Source organism: Cnephaeus nilssonii (assembly GCF_951640355.1).
Source record: "Cnephaeus nilssonii genome assembly, chromosome: 7".
Lineage (NCBI taxonomy): Eukaryota > Metazoa > Chordata > Mammalia > Chiroptera > Vespertilionidae > Cnephaeus > Cnephaeus nilssonii.
The window spans coordinates 15,771,048-15,791,901 of NC_137078.1; the positions used below are offsets into that span (position 1 = coordinate 15,771,048).

The 20,854-nt window shown below is 49.4% G+C and overlaps 1 protein-coding gene across 4 annotated transcripts in view; it reads left to right on the forward strand.

The window, feature by feature from the left end:
- RREB1 (ras responsive element binding protein 1) overlaps positions 1-20,854 on the forward strand; it is a 139,631-nt gene that overhangs the window by 98,975 nt on the left and 19,802 nt on the right. For all 4 annotated transcript variants that reach the window (XM_079776840.1, XM_079776839.1, XM_079776842.1 and 1 more), the window contains 2 exons: positions 14,604-14,793; positions 16,224-19,122. In XM_079776840.1, the coding sequence (XP_079632966.1) occupies positions 14,604-14,793; positions 16,224-19,122 (3,089 nt within the window). The remainder of the gene's footprint in view (positions 1-14,603; positions 14,794-16,223; positions 19,123-20,854) is intronic.

A 20,854-nucleotide genomic window follows, 5' to 3' on the forward strand; every position in this document is an offset into this window, starting at 1 on the left:
AGCTCAGCCTGCACCCTCTCCAATTCAGGACCCCTCCCTGCGATCGGGCCTAAATCGGCAGTCAGACATCCCAACTACAATCTGGGACCACTGGCTCCTAACTGCTCACCTGCCTGCCTGCCTGCCTGATCTTCCCTAACTGCCCCCCACTACTGGCCTGGTCACCCCCAACAGCCACCCCCTGCCAGCCTGGTCATCCCTTACTGCTCCCCTGCCGGCCTGGTCACCCCCAACTGCTGCCCCCTGCCGCCTTGGTCACTCCTAACTGCCCCCCCCCTGCTGGCCTGGTCACCCCCAACTGCTGCCCCCTGCCGCCTTGGTCACTCCTAACTGCCCCCCCCGCTGGCCTGGTCACCCCCAACTGCTGCCCCCTGCCGCCTTGGTCACTCCTAACTGCCCCCCCCTGCTGGCCTGGTCACCCCCAACTGCTGCCCCCTGCCGCCTTGGTCACTCCTAACTGCCCCCCCCCTGCTGGCCTGGTCACCCCCAACTGCCCTCCCCGCCAGCCTGGTCGCCCCCAGTTGCCCCCCCTCCCGCCAGCCTGGTCGCCCCATGCAGCCTGCTGTTCAGTCGTTTGGTCATCCCTCACTAACCCCCCTGCCGGCCTGGTCTCCCCACGCAGCCTGCTGTTCAGTCATTTGGTCGTCCCTCACTAACCCCCCTGCCAACCTGGTTGCCCCATGCAGCCTCTTGTTTAATCGTTTGGTCGTCCATCCGGTTGTTTTGGTTGTGACGGCCCCTGGTTTTTTATATATTGGGATTATATATTAGGATGTCTAAAATATAATGTCAACATAAGTACAATATAAAAATTGTCAGCGATATGTCTTAGTTTCTTATTTATGTACCAAGTCTTTGCAATCCACGGTGTGTGGTATGATCACAGCCCATCGCAGTTTAAGCAGGCGTGTTTCAAGGGCTCAGCAGCCACCTCGTAGGTGCAGGCGTAGGACAAGCCCACCAATAGCAGGGATGGCACCACGGCAGCGGCTTTGCTTTGTTGGCCCCTGGTCTTGTGTCTGAATGACTTATGTCTGGCTGACTGGGTTGGGCCCAGACCAGTGACAGCTGGGTGGTCACCATGGTGTTGCGGCTGCAGCTGGGGGCACAATCTGGCAAAAGTTATTGTACAATCTTACATGGCTTCTTTTTTTTTTTAATTGATTTCAGAGAGGAAGAGTGGGGGGGGGGAGAGAGAGACATCAATGAGAGAGAATCATTGATCAGCTGCCTCCTGCACGTCCCCTACTGGGGGGGAGGGGTCGAGCCCACAACCTGGCATGTGCCCCTGACTGGAATCGAACCTGGGACCCTTTAGTCTGCAGGCTGACACTCTATCCACTGAGCCAAACCGGCTAGGGCTTAATGGCTTCTTGATTGAAAGAAATCAGGTAATAAATAATTTTTCAATCATTTTAGCAAATGATCGAGTGCTTATTATATGTCAGGTGATTGGCTAGATATGAGAAAAAAATAGTGACGTTGGAGACAGGACCCCTCAAGGGCTAGTCTGAAAGCAAGTAAATGAGCAGTAAAAAAAGCAAAAGGGACAGATTGAGGGCCTGAGGAGCATGGTGCCTGTTGTTCAAGCAGCGGGAGCCGATCCCACTGGGTAAAGCTTCCCTGGGCATTTCGCATCGGATGTGGTAGTGCTCCCCGCGACCCTCTGCTGGAGGCCCTCCTCCACTGAGTGGGTATGGTTCTTGGTTGTCTGTGAGGTGATTTCAAACTTGAAGGCAGTGCCCTCAAATCCCTGTCAGGGATTAGTCCACGGGAGCCCAAGGGGCTCTAACAGGCAGGGCGTGGGTGGGGAGGGGAGAGCTGCTGTAGGTGTGGACGGGCTGGGGCCTCCTCGTCTTGGCAGTGGAGAGGTGCCAGAACCTTCTTTCCTGGGGATTCTCAAGTGTTCCAAAGACTCCCTTTGCTGCACCCCACACACAAACCCATGGCCTGCAGGAAGACCCTCAGACGCATCAATGGCGTTGGTCCCACACTTACTAAATGCTATTCTAAAATCAGGGAAGGGGAATAACAAAATATTGGTCAGCATTTTGTATTTGAGTCTCAGGGGTCTGAGGCTCGGCCCGTTGGAAGCAGATTTAAAATGATGCTGGTGGCAAGGTTGGAGGGGAGGACACTTCCCTTCTCCCCTCCTCCTTCCCAGCGGGCTTAGCAGCTAGAGGCACCTTTGTCAGTACTGCCCCTCTCCACCCTGCCCAAGGATCTCCTCTATGACTTGGGCTGTGCCGGGCAGGGATAGCCACCGGCTTCTGGGCTCACCCCACCCTAGATCTGCCTGGGCTTCGTGCCACACTGGTTTGGTTGAACAGTCTAAGCAGGGTGTCGGGACGCGGTGTGCAGCCTGGAGGATTCCTGGGCGTAGGGAGGGCAGGCTGCCGCCCACTGCTGGCCAGGGCCCTGTCACAGGGCCTGCACTGTTGCTCCCAGCAACCGAGAGAGATTAGTGCAGCTGTTGGATGTCAGTTCTCAGCTGGGACAGAACGAGCGGGGAGTGGGCCCAAGGGGAGAGGAATGTCTGAGCCGGGCAGGACTCCGAGGAGAGGTTGTTTGCACTTAGCCTTCTTGCCTCCCGAGACAGAGCAGGAAAAATGAAGCATGAAATCCCTTTAAAAAAGAATGTCAGTCTCTCGATTAAAACACTGTAATGAGCAAGAAATCCAGTATTTTGGGAAATTGGCCCGGGTGAGCAGCAGCCTTCTTCGCTAGGTATTTTACAGGTTCTGATGTCAGGGCCTGGGCCTGCTGGCTGCTTGGGAGCGTTAGTGCTAAGAAAGGCTCCCAGTGGGGCCGCTGTCCAGTGGCATGGGCTGTAGAAGGAGCTGGGCACCTGCAAATAACTGTCTTCGGAACTGACAGCGTAACGGAGTGGTAGGAAGGAATTAAGCCGTTGGCTCCATCCTAGCTGCCCGGCAGCTCTGTAGCCTCCAGCGAGTTGAGACTCAGTTTTTCCATCTGCAAAATGAATTTCAGGACTGTTGTGAGGGGGAAGGGGACGATCCACATTCCATTATATTGTAACAAATGCTGGATGAACATTTACCTCTAGTACTATATTTAGAATATGTCCTTTCTGGTATTTTAAACCTTGCAATATTTACAGTTATGGTCTTGTGACACGTTTTGGGTACCCCATTCCAATGACATTAAGGAGTGAAATTTCGGAACTTCTCCCAGGTACTGCTTACTTGACAGAGAACATGAAAGCGGGTTGTCCCTTATTTATTGTTATGAAGAGCCTCTTTTATTTAATTTTGCTTTTGTAAATATTGGGAAAATTGAGTGGCTATTTAAATTGGGTTTGAGTCCTACCAATGAAATTTTGTAATACACCTGTGCTGAGAGCCTAAAAGCTTGAAGGGACTTGATACCTTTAAATAATAGAACCGCACATCATTTTCCTTAGATTGCTGGAGAAACCTGAGATGCTAAAGAAATACCCTGATATTTGAAATTTACCAAAGCATTTCTCTGCAAATACGTTTAGTATAGGGAAAAAAATTTTTGTACTCTTTCTTGATGATGGGTTCACCCATCTGTCCCTTACCTGACACAATGGCAGAATGATTTGAAAGTCGAGTGCCCGTGGTTTATTGCTTTGGGCTACTCTAAAGCTTTTTTGTTAACTCCAGGATTTTCATCTTGTTCTGGAGAGTTAAAGTCACTGGATGAATAAAATATTATCGTAGCAAGCACTGGGAGGAGCTAATCCTAAAATTGTTTAGCTACAAGGTTTATTTTGTTTTAGCCTTATTTTTCATTTCTGTAAATCCCATTGCTGATAAGTTTGCCTTCAGGCCTGACTCTTAATCATTGATGTGTATACAAGCTTCCTGCCCATTTTGAATGTTTTGGGAAGGTTGTTTAGAAGCTTGTTAGTGGGCCCTGGCTGGTGGCTCAGTTGCTTGGAGCATCGTCCCTGCACACCAAAAGTTTGTGGGTTTGATTCCCAGTCAGGGTGCATACAAGAGGCAACTGATGGATGTTTCTCTATCTCCCTTACACTCTCTCTTAAAAAAAAAATCACTAAGAACATATTTTTAAAAAATAGTTCCTTGCTATCATACTTCTAATATCCCTGTCATATTAAAAAAAAACAACCACATAAACAAACAAAAAAAAGAAGCTTATTAGTGGTTATCAGTGTTGATACCTTTACTGGTGATACCTTTCCTGATAAGTGCCTGTCAGCACTGCTGGCTCTACTCAGGGCTTCTTGTACCCATACTCCTTACACAGAATGCCAGACCATGACACCACATCCGTCACACTGCATTTCTCCCCAGGGAGGAGCTAATCCCAAAATTGTTTAGCCACAAGGTTTATTTAAAAAATAAATAAATAAATAAATAGCCTTAATTCTTTATTTCTGTAAATCCCATTGCCCAGAATTATGCAGTGTTCTTATTTTTAAATATATTTTTATTGTTGATAGTATTACAGAAACCTCCCATTTCCCCCCCTTTCCCGCCCCCCCCCCCCCATCTCCCCACCTCCAGGTCTTCACCCTATTGCCTGTGTGCTGTGTTCTTAGAAGAAAAGAAAAGAAAAAGAACAGATACCATAGTGCCCTGCCTCATTAAGCAAGCTGTGGTGCATGCCAGCTCTCAATTCAATGAGTTTAAAATTTTAACTTTTTTCTTTTTAAGACTAGTTGGGGACCTGGCTATGAGCAAGAATGTCATTGATTTGCCATAAAGTCCTTTGAGAATGGCCAGGACAAAGCTCAGCTAACCGAGGCGAGTGCTTCCGCGGCCTGCAGCGCTGGCTGTTGCAGCCTTTCCCTTGCTGTGCTGTCCTCTGCCTGTGGCAGCCGGGGGCGGGGCCTGGGCCCTGGCTGGCAGTCCAGGTGTCTTCGTGGCTTCAGGACCCTGCCAGTGCACTGTTCTTGTGGGAGTCAGACTTCTTTACCATGTTAACAGTGTGCTCTTTCTAGCCTGGCCAATGCCAAGGTCAGAGCCGGTGTGCTTTGGGATTTTGCTTGTTTTGTTTGATTTCCAAAAGAGAAGGGACAAGAAGGGCTAAAGTATGAGTTGAAGGCTCTCTGGGATCATGGTGCCTCCCTCCAGCTGCCAGCATTGGCAGCCCCCAATCCTGCCATACCAGGGGCCACAGTAGAAAGTGGGCTCACCTTCCCCCTCACCCCCACATGCTTCCCTGGGGCACTTTCCTGTCCTGGCGAACCCCCCCCCCCCCGCCCCCACCTCAGCCCTCTCCTATATGTGCTTCACACCTACCTACCCATGCCCTTCACTGACATTACAAGTGGTGCTAAGGGAGAGAGGAGAAGTTGCAAGCAGCTGCTTTTCCCCTCTGTTGTTCAAGAGAGCTCAACTCTGCATGCCCCTGACACTATAGCTCCTTCTTTCCACACACCCCTAACTGAGCTGCTAGATCCCTGCCCGGGTCAGAGGATCCCCCTCGAGGAATGGGGGATGCTAAAATCCACTCCAGTATTCTAAATTAAGTTTCTTACTCTCTTGTAGAAGCATTTGCTAACATGTGCTAGAGTTCAGGTGTTTCCTGGGTGAAAAGGCTTTGGTGAGGTGCCTTAGGGTACACAAACACTGTTTCTGTGCGTAGAATGAGGGGTGTTCACATACAGGTGATCCTCCTTTTATAATATAAGTTGAGGACAGGCTGACTACCCACGTCAGCTTTCATCCCTGTGTGACACTTGGAATCCAATCTCACCTTTACTTAAATTGTCCTTTGTGGTTTTTCCACTGATGGATTTTTGTTTTCCTTAGAGTACCTATTGCTGTGTGAGATTTAAAAAGAAAGGAAGCAGGTTTGTTTTTAGAAAAGTTGATAGAGTTCTGTTAGCTTGTTTAAATCCTACAACTAGATATACTTTCTCCCAAATTCATTTGTCCTACTGAGAGCATAGTTTCCATTGTGGAAAAGTTACCCTCAGTTGCCTACCTAGGGCCATCTCTGTTACCAGAAAATCAGAAGCAGCCTCTTGGGTTTGTAAAGCTTCCCTCTGGCACGTCGTCAAAATCACTTGCAAATGGAGTCGTCCTACAGCGCTCCCCTCTCCTAGGACTCAAAGTCCAGTTCTGCTCCATGGACATACTTTGCAGTCGCACTGTTCACAAGTCCCTGGCACAGTTGAGAGATCCCCTAAACTAGGGGTAAGGGGAGAGTTGGGGGGACCACTTGACCAAGGGCTGTGGCCTTAATGAAGACTGACAAGCCCAAGTGAGGTTAGCAAACATCCCAGGAATCATGCCTGTGCCTGCTCTGCATCCAGCAACATCAGCATCGCTTACCAGTTTACAATGACCTTCATTGTCCTTGAAGAGCTGCTTAGAAACAAAGTTGCAGGGCATTCTTCCTGGGAGGGCTGGTTGAATGGGTGTCTCTGGCTAACAAAGGCCGATCCAAATGTCCTGGGTGATGGGTTTCCACAGTGGTTTTATTTAGGTCTGTCAACAGGTGCCGAGTGTGAGGGGTGGCAGTGTTTCTCTGTGGCTGTTTTTTTCTTCCTTTAACCAGCCTCTCGAAGTACTTCTGGTTTCAAAGCAGATTTTTTTTCTCTGCCACTTTCAAGCAGCTTGTTTGTGAGATGACATTCTATATCTTTTCAGAAGTGAAACCAGAGCCCCTTGGTTGAAATCCCATGGAAACAGAGGTGTGAACCTGTAGATCTGGGGCCTTACTTCGATGTTGTGAGAAGGCTGAGTGTGTACAGGCTCCTCTTCAAGAGCTTTGGCTCCTGGGGGCGGGGCGTGGTGAGGAAGCAGGTATTGTAGGTAGGACAGAGGCTGACCACGAAGAACACATGCCTCTCCCCAGGAGTCTCAAAATGAAACAGAAGTAGCAGAGAATATTATGAAGTTCTCAAGAGAGAACACACCCTTTTGAGATAAAAACTCCATTTTTCCTGAATTTTCTCTTTGCTCTGATTGCCAGGAAATGAGCTGTTCCTGATATGTATATTTTATGTTCCTAGCAATACAAAATAATGGTTAATTTTGTAATACTGCCTTGTGGTTTTTGAAGGATTTTATTACCTGTTATTCACCGTAACTCTCAAGATCCCCGCCATACACAGGAGAAAATAAACAAGCTTCGAGAAGGAAGGGGAAAGAGCTCTCACAGGCCTGTGGCTTATAGAGTGATCTTACAGGTTCAAGATCCTCTCACTTAATTCTCACTATAATTTGCTTTTCAAAGTTGTCTAACTATGAGGCACCTTGTGTGCTTGTTCACATACAGATTCCTAGGCCTATGCTCTCCTTATTTGGATTCTTAAGAAGGTCCTGAGGGGATTCGTATCTCAGGCATGTTTAGGAAATTTTACATAGGCAGCTAAAACGCAGATGAAGTAAAGTCTACAAGGCCACACAATCTGAACGTCCCTGCCCAGTGCCTCTGGCCCTAGGCCCATCCCCCACTGTTCCACAGCTGCCTCCACAGAGGACACAGAGCTGTGGTTGGCACTGGCTTATTCTGCCATGTGTTCATTGAGCACCTACCACGTGTGAACCTCTGTCCTAGAAGTCAGAAACAGGAGGGATTATAAACTGAACTAGAGGCCCGATGCACAAAATTCGTGCACTCGGCGGGAGGGGCTGAGGGGGTCCCTCAGCCCGGCCTGCACCCTCTCGCAGTCCAGGAGCCCTCCGGGGATGTCCAACTGACGCAGGGAGCGGGCGTAAGCCGGCAGTCGGACATCCTTAACACTGCTGTGGAGGCAGAAGAGGCTCCCGCCACCGCCCACCGCCGCTGTGCTCGCCAGCCGTGAGCCCGGCTTCTGGCTGATCGGCGCTCCCCCGTGGGAGCACACTGACCATCAGGGGGCAGCTCCTAGTCAGTGCACGTCATAGCGACTGGTAGTTCTGCCGTTCAGTCGATTTGCATATTATTCATTATATAGGATGAGAGAATAGAGAGTGTCATTAATTGCTATAATAGAAGTGCAGCAAATTCTGATTGCCCTATTAAGAGAGATTCTCCATTGCTTTTTTCTGTTTTGATACATTTTTATTGATTTCAGAGAGGAAGGGAGAGGGAGAGAGGGATAGAAAATCAATGATGAGAGAGAGTCGTTGATCGGCTGCCTCCTGCACACTCCCCACTGAGGATTGATCCCACAGCCCGGGTATGTGCCCCAACCTGGAATCAAATCATGACCTCTTGGTTCATAGGTCAACACTCATCTACTGAGCCATGCCAGCTGGGCTTTCCATGGTTTTTTTATGAAACCTGCTTATGTTGCCTCTTACATTGAATATTCATGGCCAGTAGGTGTGCGCTGGTGTAGTAGTCTCAAACATGGATGGTGTTCAGAAAGATCTCTTAAGGTACAAGAAAAAAAATAGAACTTTTTTATCTCACCCTTTAAATTTTTCTGTTTTTACATTTTATAATGTACCTGACATATGCATGCAAATATACGTATATGTAAATACACATCGTACATATTTCTCAGTTAAACAATAAGTAGATATGAGATGCATGCTCAAAAATGTCTTAATTAGCCCTAGCCGGTTTGGCTCAGTGGATAGAGCATTGGCCTGCAGACTTAAGGGTCCCAGGTTCGGTTCCAGTCAAGGGCACATGACTGGGTTGTGGGCTCCATCCCCAGTGGGGGGCGTGCAGAAGGCAGCCGATCAATGATTCTCTCTCATCATTGATGTTTCTATCTCTCTCCCTCTCCCTTCCTCTGAAATCAGATATATAATCTTTAAATGTCTTAATTATAAGATGTTGTATGGTTCACAGAGTTTGCAGTCCAACTCTCAGGTCCACATACTCACCTTTCACAGTTGACTTGTATGCTACCAAGAGTCAGTATTATTTCTTCCCAACCTGTTTGTTTCAGCAATACTTGTAATTATTTGCTATAATTTCATGAAATTTTATATGAACCAGTGAGATATTGTTTTTTAAAAAAGAATAGTCTAGCCCTGGCTGGGTGGCTCAGTTGGTTAGAGCATAGTCCTGTACACTAAAAGGTTTTGATTCCCAGTTGGGGCATGTACAGGAGGCAACCAATCGGTATTTCTCTCTCACATTGATGTTTCTCTCTCTCCCTTCCTCTCTTTCTAGAATCAATAAAAACATCTCCTAGGATGAGGGGGAAAAAAAAAAAAAGAATAGTCTTAACCCTTTGCACTCGCTTGCTTTTTTCTCTATTCCTTTATTCTAATGCTAACCGTGTCGAGTCACACTCGACATCCGAGTGCAAAAGGTTAAGTTGGGCAGACTTGGTTATTGGCCATATTGGACTGTTTTGCAAAAAATTGCTGTCATATTTAGGGTGGGCAAGGCACCTATAAATATAGGAATAATCATAAAAATATGGGATTCTGGTTTAGTTTGGTTTGTAAAAATGTAGGTTCTTGCTCTCCCTTAAAAAATCTAAACTGGAAATCAAAGATGTTATGATAATGATTTATGCAATGACAGCAACACGGACTCACACATAGGATGGGTGAATGAGTGTACAGTCAGTTCTTATTCTTCACTATAGTTATTTTCTACTAGAGGCCCGGTGTATGCAATTCATGCATGAGTGGGATCCCTAGGCCTGGCCGGCGATTAGGGCCAATCAGGTTTCCTGCCTCCTCCTTCTCTCACCACCACCACACGGTTCCCCACCTCCCTGCCTCCCCTCCTCCTCCTTCCCTCACTGCCCACGTCCGCTGCCACCCACCCCCGGTTCCCCAGCCTTGGGTCCAGCCCCGATCGGGCAATTGGGACCTGCCAGCCATGGGGAGGGACAGGGAGGTTGGCGGCAGACACCGATCAGGCGATTGGGGCCTGCTGGCCGGAGGCAAGGGCCAACCGCCACCATGGCGGGCGGGCAGTGGGCCGATAGGGGCCTGTGGAATGGGGGGAGGGACCCAGGAGGTTGGCCGCCAGCCCCGAGGAGGGAGCCGGCCCTCAGCCCCACCTGGGAAAGGAGCTGCGTCCACCACCACCCACCCTGGTTCCCCATCCCAGCCCAGGGGATCGGAGCCTGCTGGCTGGGGGGAGGGACCAGAAGGTTGGCAGGCAGGCCCCATCGGTGATCGGGGCCTGAAGGCTGGGCACAGCTCCTGTGTTGAGTGTCTGCCCCCTGGTGGTCAGTGCGCATCATAGCGACCAGTCGTTCCATCGTAATGGTCATTTAGGCTTATATATATATAGATAAAGGCACCATGAACACAGAATTAATACTGAAACATTGCTCCTGGATGAAATGGTTGCAACATTTCATCAACTGAATATATAACCTCATTTTATGTGTGTTTCTATTTAAATACCTTATTTATTAAATACTATTGACTCATTAACATGGAACTCACAGCCAACAGCACTGCAATTCATCTCTGATGAAAGCTTATCTAAAACGGGTATTTTCTCCATAAGGCACATCGCAGTCTCTTGCACTTAGGAACACTAGACAGCACTTCAGCACTATGCTTGGGGGCCATTTTATACACAGAACCACCAACAAAAAGCACTATAGGTAGATTGTGGCACTAAATAGACTGCAAAAAAGACACTTGTTTACAGTATGACAGCTGAACAAGAAGGCAGAGTGTCTCCTTTTTAGACCTCAGCTGGGAATGCGTGCCTAGGACAACTCAAGTTTTTCACAGCGCTGTGCACATCCATGAATGACCCAGAAAGTGCTGCAAGTACTAATTTGGGGTTTACAAGTAAATTTTAATGAATAGGCAAATTCACAAATACAGAATCCACAAATAATGAGGATCAACTGAATGTATTTTGTCAACCAATCGTTATTGGTGCCAATTCAAACTCCAACAGGATTCCCCAGTTTTGGGTGTGGTAAAGAAGGAAACTTTATTTAGTGCAAATAGCTCAAAGGTAGTAAAACATGGCTATGAAAATAGCACTGTTGTGGAACAGCTCCCTGTGAAGCTGCCTGGGAGCCAGGCGGCCCTGAGGCCAGGCCCCTCTTCAGCTAGGCAGCTCCGCTATGTAATGGTCCACTCTGTGATGGTCCGCTCTGCCCTGCCCCCCTTCCACTGGTCAGTGCTGGGTCTGAGAAATCTACAGTGCTTCAGCTCCAGCCAGGGGAAACCAGTCTTTGGTGGAAAGTGGGAAAGTGTGCTCCCAGATCCACAGGGGAGCTGGCTTATATAGACAGAAGTCCCCACCTCTGGTCCCTGATTGGTCAGAGCTGTGTAGCTCTGATTGGCTGGGGAATGCTTCAGTCCTATTGGTTGAAATAGGATTCCAGGAAACCCTTATAAGGGCTGGCTCAGAGGGCAGTTCAGTGCAGAGGCAGGTAGTTCACTGAGGAGGCTTCTCTGCTAAGTGCAGTTTGTGGAGAGATTCCTGTGCAGTAATAGGAATTTTTACCAGCCCTCCCTCCCTCCCTTCCTCCCTCCCTTCCTTCCTTTCTTCCTTCCATTCCTTTCTTCCTTTCTTTCTTCCCTTTCTTACTTCCCTTTTCTTTCTCTGCTAAGTGCAGTTTGTGGAGAGATCCCTGTGCAGTAATGGCTGCTCTTTCTTTCCTTTTTTCTTTCCTTTTTTTGACCCCAGCCAGCCACCTTCTTAGTCCTCAGGGCTTATGGTTTACTCAACTATATAGTGATCCAGCATCCAGAACAGTTCCTGGTACTAGAAAAAAATGAATTTAAAACACTTCCCAAAATGTATGTAGGTAGTGCTAATTAGAATTCGGGAAGTTCCGAGGTAGTGTAGACTTCAAGTGGAAGATGCCTGTAGGGCCCACTGGGCTACAGCTTGCTCCAATCTTTCTTACTTCTCTTAGTCTCACTTTCCAGGAAAGGCATGGACCAGCGCCCATCTCTCACAGTTCCCCAAACCTTACCTGCTTATGCCCCAGATAGGACAGAGGGGAAGGGAGAGAGAAAATGTGAACTATCTCTAGTTCATAAAGTACCAAACTAGATGGGCCATAGGCTTGACCACCCAGCCCATCCTGGGTGGTTTATTCTGCCAGCCTGTAAATCCCACAACGTAGGGCTTTCCTGAGCCCTGGGCTCTGCACCTCGCTGTGTGCCCCTGGCCCCTCTGATTGTCCAGTGCCTTCCTGGAGAAGTGGGCTCCTTTGCATTACCCGCACCACATGAGACTCAGCGCATAGGCTTTTCTTCTGGAGTTTCTGTAGATTGAACCCCCGCCACACACACACACACACACACACACACACACACACACACAACCTACTGCAAATAGTGGTTTGGACATTGTTGACCCTTGGAAAAAAGAGGCAAAAAGTCAGCCCACTCTCATTAGCCATTTGTAATGAGATGTATTAAGGAACATTTCAAATGCATGCAGATGTAGAGAGACTACTCTAATGACCCCCACTCATCACTCAAGTTTCAGGAATGATCTACCCACAGGCAATTGTGTGTCATCTCTTCCCTGCCCCAGATAATTTCAAAACAAATCCCGGGCAAAACATTTCATCCTATCTAATAATCCTAATAAAGGGGTAATATGCAAATTAGCCATCACTCCATCACAAATATGGCGGTGCCCATAGCGGCTGGGGCGGGATGCTGGCAGCATCGCCCCGGCGACACGAGCCCGGTGTCCCATGCCCCAGCCGCGCGGAGGGAGGGAGGGGCCTCTGGGGGCGACGCGAGCCCAGCGTCCCACGCCCCGGCTGCACGGTGGGAGGGAGGGGGCCTCTGGCCAGAGGCCGGGGTGCGGGACGCTGGCATCGTTGGCAGGCCCGGCTGAGGGATGTTCCCCACCACCCACCCCCCGTGAACGAATTTCATGCACCGGGCCTCTAGTTTATAAATATTTCATCATATATCTGTAAAGGAAAAGGACTTCTAGGTAATATAAACAAGACATTATCATCATCTAAAACAGCAATTTTCAACCCTTTTTTCTCTCATGGCACACATAAACTAATTACTAAAATTATGTGGCACACCAAAAAATATAATTTTTGCCAGTCTGACAAAAAATAAAGTATAATTTTGATTCTTTCATACTGGGTGGCTATTGTGTTGGCTATTGTCCTTTTTTTTTACAGTCTAAGGGCTTTATTTCTCTGTGGAACAATAATAGGCACTGCCGTAGAGGTTTTGTGAGGGGCAAATGTGCTTACATGTGTAAGTACTGGAATGATGCTTGGCACACGGTACTGTGATCATAGGAAGGTGCCCAGGAAATGTGACTGAGGAAATTTTAATTAATTACATGTAAATAACCATGTGTAGCTCTAGTGATGGCTTAGGCCAGGGATTTTTCAAACTGTGTGCCTCAAGAATTTTTAAAACATACAATACTGGCCGTAACCGGTTTGGCTCAGTGGATAGAGCATCGGCCTGCAGACTGAGGGGTCCCAGGTTCGATTCCGGTCAGGGGCGTGTGCCTTGGTTGCGGGCACATCCCCAGTGGGGGGTGTGCAGGAGGCAGCTGATCGATGTTTCTCTCTCATCGATGTTTCTGGCTCTCTATCCCTCTCCCTTCCTCTCTGTAAAAAAATCAATAAAATATATTAAAAACAAAAACAAAAAAAACATACAATACTGACTAGTCAGGGGCACTGACCTCTTTTTTCTTAGATTGTCAAATAAAAAAAGGACAACAGCCAACACAACAATAGCCGTCCGGTGTGAATGAATCAAAATCAGACCTTTACTTTTCGTCAGATCAGGAAAATATACTTTTGCTGTGCCGCAGAATTGTAGTAATTAGTAATGTGTGCCATGGGAGGAAAAGGTTGAAAATCACTGGGTAGGGGATGTTGACAACATCCTAATGATTGTATAGATTTTAAGATGGTGGTTCTCCGCAAAGACCTACAGGACAGCACTAGTGTGAAAGTGGAGAAAAGTATTTAAAAACGGTATTTCTGGTGCATCCATGCGTCCCAGGACAGTTAAGGCGAAAGAGGAAGACATCTCTAAAGTGAAGCATTTGTGGGGGCTCCTAGAAAAGGGGGACAGCCTCCTGGTGGGACCCTCCCGGTTTGTGTTTGCTTCTTACGAGGCGTGTGCCCTCAGCCTTAGTGTTTTCGTCTGTGGTGACTGTCCGCCTGCCAGGGTCGTGCCACTGCCCTTCGTGTGGGCTTGTAGGTGGGAACTGTGGTTGTTCTTCAGATAATGAATGGCAATAATATCAGAATTTAACACATAACTCATAACCACTGTCACATGCTGCTACTTCAGTTGAAGAGTTTATCATTTTATCTTGATCAGATACCAGGGATGCTGATGTGATTGCCCAAGATGCTGTGTAAATTTGTGCTTTTTGACTTTCAAAATGTTTTATGACTAGAATACATTGAGCAGAGGGCATGAGGAAACTTTGAAAGGATCACTCTGTGTGACAGAACAAATAGGCCTGCGACAGTGTGCACACACACTTGTGCTGTCTGCAAAGATGGGAAACGCAGAAGTTGTTAGGATATAGTTTCTTTTTAAGGAAGGGATTTTTGTTGCTAACCGTGAGCAGACTGGCTTCTATATGTTATATCATTCCTGTTTTCATTATTATAATAATTTGTTTTATCATTTTATTTTCATTTACTTATAGATCAAAGGACAAGAAAATACAATAACACTAATGGACAGGTGGAAATTCTGACTTCGCTGTCTTCTTACATTCTGTCACTTTCTTCCCAGATGTGACATTTGCTGTGTCACCTTTCGGACACATCGAGGATTGCTACGCCACAATGCGCTTGTCCATAAACAGCTTCCCAGAGATGCAACGGGAAGGCCTTTCATCCAGAACAACCCTTCCATTCCTGCTGGCTTCCATGACTTGGGATTCACCGACTTCTCCTGTAGGAAGTTTCCTCGGATTTCTCAGGTATGCTGATGGGCAGAACCAGCAGCCGTCTCCTCCTGGTCCACAGGGCTGGACTTAAATTCTTCACCCAGAGGTTTCCTTTTCTTCAAATGAGGTCTGTTGGGTTTTGTTTTTTTAACACCTTTCCTCTTGAACTTCTGTTTTGTCCTTTTTAGTCTTTTTTGGGTTGTTGTGTTGAGAGATGTAGGGGGCCTTTCATTTTTTTTTTTCTCATAGTCACTTACATCTGAGTCTAGCTCATCAGGGCTTTTGCCCATTCTTCCTATCAAAATTAAATTTGTATTTTTAATTACATCAATTGTAGTTTTAGCCTTACAGCTAAATATTTCCAGCATTGTCGTTTTTTATTTAAAACTAGTGACCCGGTGCACAGGTTCATGCACATTGAAAGGAAATTAATTAGAAGGTGGCTGGCGGGACGGAACTGGGCGAGAAGGGCCAGACACGCCCTGGAACCAACCTCCCGCGGTCCCTTCCCGGCATCTGCAGAGTGAGCGGGGTCCCTCCGGCAGGTGGGGTCCCTCAGCCTGGCCTGTGGGGATCGAGCCAAAACTGGCTCTCCGACATCCCCCGAGGGGTCCTGGAGTCCAAGAGGGAACTCTGCAAAGTTGGTGTTGTACAGGGTGTGGAATGCAAACGCAAGTGTGCGGTAAACCAGATTTGAGGCCGACAGTGCCCCAGCAACAACATAACCCACAGCCGAAGGTGGAATCGTGCAGGCCCACAGGAATCGGGCTCCCTCCTCTCTGGTTTTGGGGTACATCACCCGAGAATCGCCACTGCCAAGTCAACTGCAGCTCAGCAGCTCCTGCATTGAGCTCTGCCCCCTGGTGGTCAGTGTGCATCATAGCAACCGGTCGGAAGGGTGGAGGGACACTTAGCATATTAGCCTTTTATATATTATATAGATGTTTTGGGTTGTTATTAACCTGAGCCATATTTGTTCTCTGCTTATAAACTACTTTGAAACTACTTTTTTTCAAATTTAAAAATTGAGATAGAAGATAGCAGCAGTGAAATTCTTCCAGTGCATAAGCCTCAAGCTCAATTCCATATGTAGACACCCATATGTGTATATCATGTAACCCCAGATGGTGCTCCCTCTCTCCTGACAACACAGGGGTTCTCCACCATCAGTTAGTTTTGCAAGACACCCATTTTTTTAAAAAGAAAATCCTACCACTGTGGTATTATCACTTAACTTGCTTTGCTGCTGAGGTACCTGGGATTGATGTCATTCATCCAGGAAACATGATACCTAAGATGCTTGTGGATTTCCTTATTCACTCCAGCAGTTAGTGAGCAAGGAAAGGTCAGCTCCTATACGTTATGGAGAAAGCTGGATACTGCAGCAGTTGTACAACAGGTACTTTCTGCATCTCAGTTTAGTGATGATTTTTAAATCCTCCTCTTGATTCCTTGCTTTGCAGGCCTGGTGTGAAACAAACCTGCGAAGGTGCATCAGCGAGCAGCACCGTTTCGTCTGTGACATCTGCGACAAGGCATTCCCCATGCTCTCCTCGCTCGCCCTGCACAAGCAGACCCATGTCGCTGTGGACCAGGGACGGGAAAGGTTGCAAGCCAAGACCCTACCTGATGACGCCATGGACCAGAAGGTCTTCCTGGCCTTGCTGGGCCTGCAGCACACCAAAGACGTCAAGCCTGTCCCAGCTGAGGAGCCCCCGCCGGATGACAACCAAGCAATACAGTTCCAGGCACTCAAGTGTCAGCTACCTCAGGAACCTGGCTGCACCAATGTGCTGAGGCTGTCTCCTTTTGAAGCTTCTTCCCTGGGCGGTTCTCTCACAGTCCTCCCGGCTAACAAGGAGAGCATGAAGCACCTGTCCCTGCAGCCTTTCCAAAAGGGCTTCATCATTCAGCCTGATAGTAGTATTGTGGTCAAGCCCATCTCCGGGGAGTCAGCCATTGAGCTGGCTGACATCCAGCAGATCCTGAAGATGGCAGCCTCAGCGCCCCCTCAAATCAGTCTTCCGCCTCTCTCCAAGGCCCCTGTCACCCCTCTGCAGGCGATTTTCAAACACATGCCCCCTCTGAAGCCAAAGCCCCTGGTCACACCGCGGACGGTGGTAGCCACCTCAACACCCCCCCCTCTCCTCAATGCCCAGCAGGCCTCCCCTGGCTGCATCAGTCCCAGCCTGCCCCCGCCGGCCCTGAAGCTCCTCAAAGGCTCGGTGGAGGTGGCCTCCAGCACAAACCTGCTGCAGTCCAAGTCCGGGGCCCAGCCACACGCGGCCATGCAGCTCTTCCTGCAGCAGCCACGGCTAGAGCTGCCGGGTCAGGCTGAGATGAAGACGCAATTGGAGCAGGACAGCATCATCGAGGCCCTGCTGCCCCTGAGCATGGAGGCCAAGATCAAGCAGGAGATAACAGAGGGGGACCTCAAGGCCATCATGACGGGCCCCGGCAGCAAGAAATCTCCAGCCATGCGTAAGGTGCTCTATCCCTGTCGCTTCTGCAACCAGGTGTTCGCCTTCTCCGGGGTGTTGCGTGCTCACGTGCGCTCCCACCTGGGTATCTCTCCATACCAGTGCAACATCTGCGACTACATCGCGGCCGACAAGGCCGCACTCATCCGCCACCTGCGCACGCACAGCGGCGAGCGGCCCTATATCTGCAAGATCTGCCACTACCCCTTCACCGTCAAGGCCAACTGCGAGCGGCACCTGCGCAAGAAGCATCTCAAGGCCACCCGCAAGGACATCGAGAAGAACATCGAGTATGTGACCAGCAGCGCGGCCGAGATGGTGGACGCCTTCTGCTCCCCAGACACAGTGTGCCGGCTGTGCGGAGAAGACCTGAAGCACTACCGCGCTCTGCGCATCCACATGCGCACGCACTGTGGCCGCGGCTTGGGCGGCTGCCCCAAGAGCCACAAGCCCTTTGAGTGCAAGGAGTGCAGCGCCACCTTCTCAGCCAAGCGCAACTGCGTCCACCACATCCTTAAGCAGCACCTGCATGTGCCGGAGCACGATATCGAGAGCTACGTCCTGGCGGCAGACGGCCTGGGCCCCAAGGAGGCCCCCGTGGCTGAGGCCTCAGGGAGGGCGGAGGAGGGCAGCGGAGCCTTTGGTGAGCGCAAACCCCTTGCCACCTTTCTGGAGGCCCAGAATGGCTATCTTCACGCGGGCCCCACCCAGCCTCCACCTCCCATCTCTGTCAAGTTGGAGCCGGCCAGCAACTTCTCAGTGGACTTCAATGAGCCTCTGGACTTCTCCCAGAAGGGCCTGGCCCTGGTCCACGTGAAGCAGGAAAACGCAGCCTTGTTCCTGAGCCCCTCTTCCTCGGCCCCCTATGACTGCTCTATGGAGCCCATTGACCTATCCATCCCCAAGAACTTCAGGAGAGGAGACAAGGATTCAGCTGCTCCCAGTGAAGCCAAGATGCCTGAGCAGGAACCAGGGAGCGGGGAGCAACTCTCTCCCTGTCCACCACCGTGCCCTACTCTGCCAGTGACCTTGGGGTCCAGTGGGATCCTGGAGAAACCCTTGGCCCTTTCAGCAGCAGCCTCCACAGCCACTACTCTGGAAGCCCATGCTCAGCCCCTGCAGGGCTCCGTTCAGGTCGCTGTCCCCATTTACTCATCAGCCCTCATCAACAGCTCCCCTCTCTTGGGCAGCTCCACCCTGATAAGCAGCCCAGCCTTGTTGAGGCCTCTACGCCCCAAGCCCCCCCTGCTCTTGCCAAAGCCCCCTATGACAGAAGAGCTGCCCCCACTGGCCTCCATTGCCCAGATCATCTCATCTGTGTCCTCAGCCCCCACCTTGCTCAAAGCCAAGGTGACTGACCCAGGGCCCACAGGCACCAGCAGTAACACCACAGCTTCAGACAGCTTAGGAGGCACCACTGCCCCCACTGAGACCACCAGCCCCAAAGAATCCAGCGACCCACCCCCTGCTGCCAACAGTCCAGAGGCGGCTTCACCCACTGGGCAGGGGCCAGCTGGCTTTTCAAAGAAGAGGGGCCGGAAAAAGGGGCTGAGGAGTCGGCCCCGGGCCAGCAATGGTGGGGTAGACCTGGATTCCAGCGGGGAATTTGCCAGCATTGAGAAGATGCTGGCTACCACGGACACCAACAAGTTCAGTCCATTTCTGCAGACAGCAGAGGACGACACTCAGGACGAGTTGGCCGGCACCCCTGCTGACCACAACGGGCCCAGTGATGAAGAGCAGGGCAGCCCCCCAGAAGACAAGCTGCTGAGGACAAAGCGGAACTCTTATGCCAACTGCCTGCAGAAGATCAACTGTCCCCACTGCCCTCGTGTCTTCCCTTGGGCCAGCTCCCTCCAGAGGCACATGCTCACACACACTGGTAAGAGGGCCTCACACACACTGGTACTACGTCCAGCGGGGAGACTGGCCACCGGCCAGGGGGAGAAAGAGGGTGGAGTTGAAAGCGTGGAGTCCTGTTCCTATGGCCCCATTCCTAGGTTCCCTTCCTCCTGTCTCAGAAGCAGGGGGTTGGCCTACTGAGGCCATGTGCTCAGGTAACCAGAATGACCTTTTCCTATTGTCTGATCCCTCTGAGGGCTGCTGGTGAAGGGAGGGTGTTAAAAGTAAGGTGTTTTTAGGTAAAAAATGGTCCTAGATAAATCATTTACTTACTGCCATCCCTCCAGTCCCTTCTGGATAAGGTAGCAGGATTAAACTCTTGGTTACCCACAGGAGGCAGTGAGGGAGAAATGGAGCTTTGTTTTAAGTTAATGACCATGCAACTGTTTTCTTAATTATAATTTACTAAATATTCACACAAGACTTATGTTATTGAACTGAGGATAAATTGGGTGAGATGCTCAACCTTTAGATAATATTTTCATAACCTAAATATTAATAGGTAGTACCTAAAACTGAATAAAGAATTAGACAGTATAGGATTGCCATATAAAATATAGGATACCAGTTAAATTTGAATTTTAAATAAATAACAATTTTTTGGTATGTTTTTCATGAAGTATTTGGCATAAACTAAAAATTTACTTTGTTTTTATCTGAAATTCAAATTTGACTGGGTGATCTGTATTTTTAGTTGCTAAGTCTGACAACCCTGGGTAGTTACGAGGCTTAAGGTGGTGGCGGTGTGATGAGGGAGGTGGTGGGACTAGGTGTGAGCCATGCTCTGTGCCAGGTGGAAACACTTCGTTCAGAGCTGATCATCACTTGAAGCTCTGCAGAAGCCCACAGAGGAAGGCTGTTTCTACAAAGGGGAGGTCAAAGAGAGTGTGAGAGGGGATGGTGGGGAGCGCAGGCTGCGGGTCTCTGAGGCTGGTGACCACCTAGATGTGGCACCTCTCTCCGGTGTGGTGGAATCATATGCTGGCACGTCAGGCATGCCTGTCCTCGGGTGACTCATTGCCAGAAGCAGAATTTCTAGGTTTGTAAAGTATATGCTGCATTTCAGACCGTCATTTTCTTTCCATTTGAAGTCATGTAAGCCTGACAAAGTAAAGTAACGGTTCTGATGAAGGGGAAAGTTCAGAAAAGGAGGTGCATCTTAAAGAGAAGGTTACCCCACACTGTTTCTATTGCTGCCCTTTATGGTCCCCTGTGGAGTCTGGAGGGGAATTTCTGTTCCTGCTTTTTAGAAAGCAGATGGTCTGGCTCTGAGGAACAGTGTGGCTCTTACCCTGCCTCCCTGCCCTCCCGTCAGCCTCTCAGCTCCTTCCTCCAGCTGGGAGTCCAGTGCTCAGTGGATGGAGCCCATGCCATTGTCCTTGGGTGAGGCCTTTCTTCCTGGCCATTCTCTTCCTAGCGAGCCATCAGTCTCCCCGATAGGACTAGTGTGGCCGGGAACTCCTTTCAAGAGTTGTGCCCATGTCTTTAAAGATGTCTGATAAATGTTCCCATTTGTGGAGTCAAGATAGCGGCCATCAGGATGGCAGTGAGTGAGGGAGCGAAAGGGGAGTGTGTGGATGTGTATGGTGTTTGTGGGTGTGAGTGAGGGACAGTTAGATCCTGCAGGACTGGCCCAACAGGCTCTCTTAGACAGGGAGCCTCCGCTACCACCGGGACTCCAGCCTCCCTGGACACAGGCTCCTGTGAGTTCT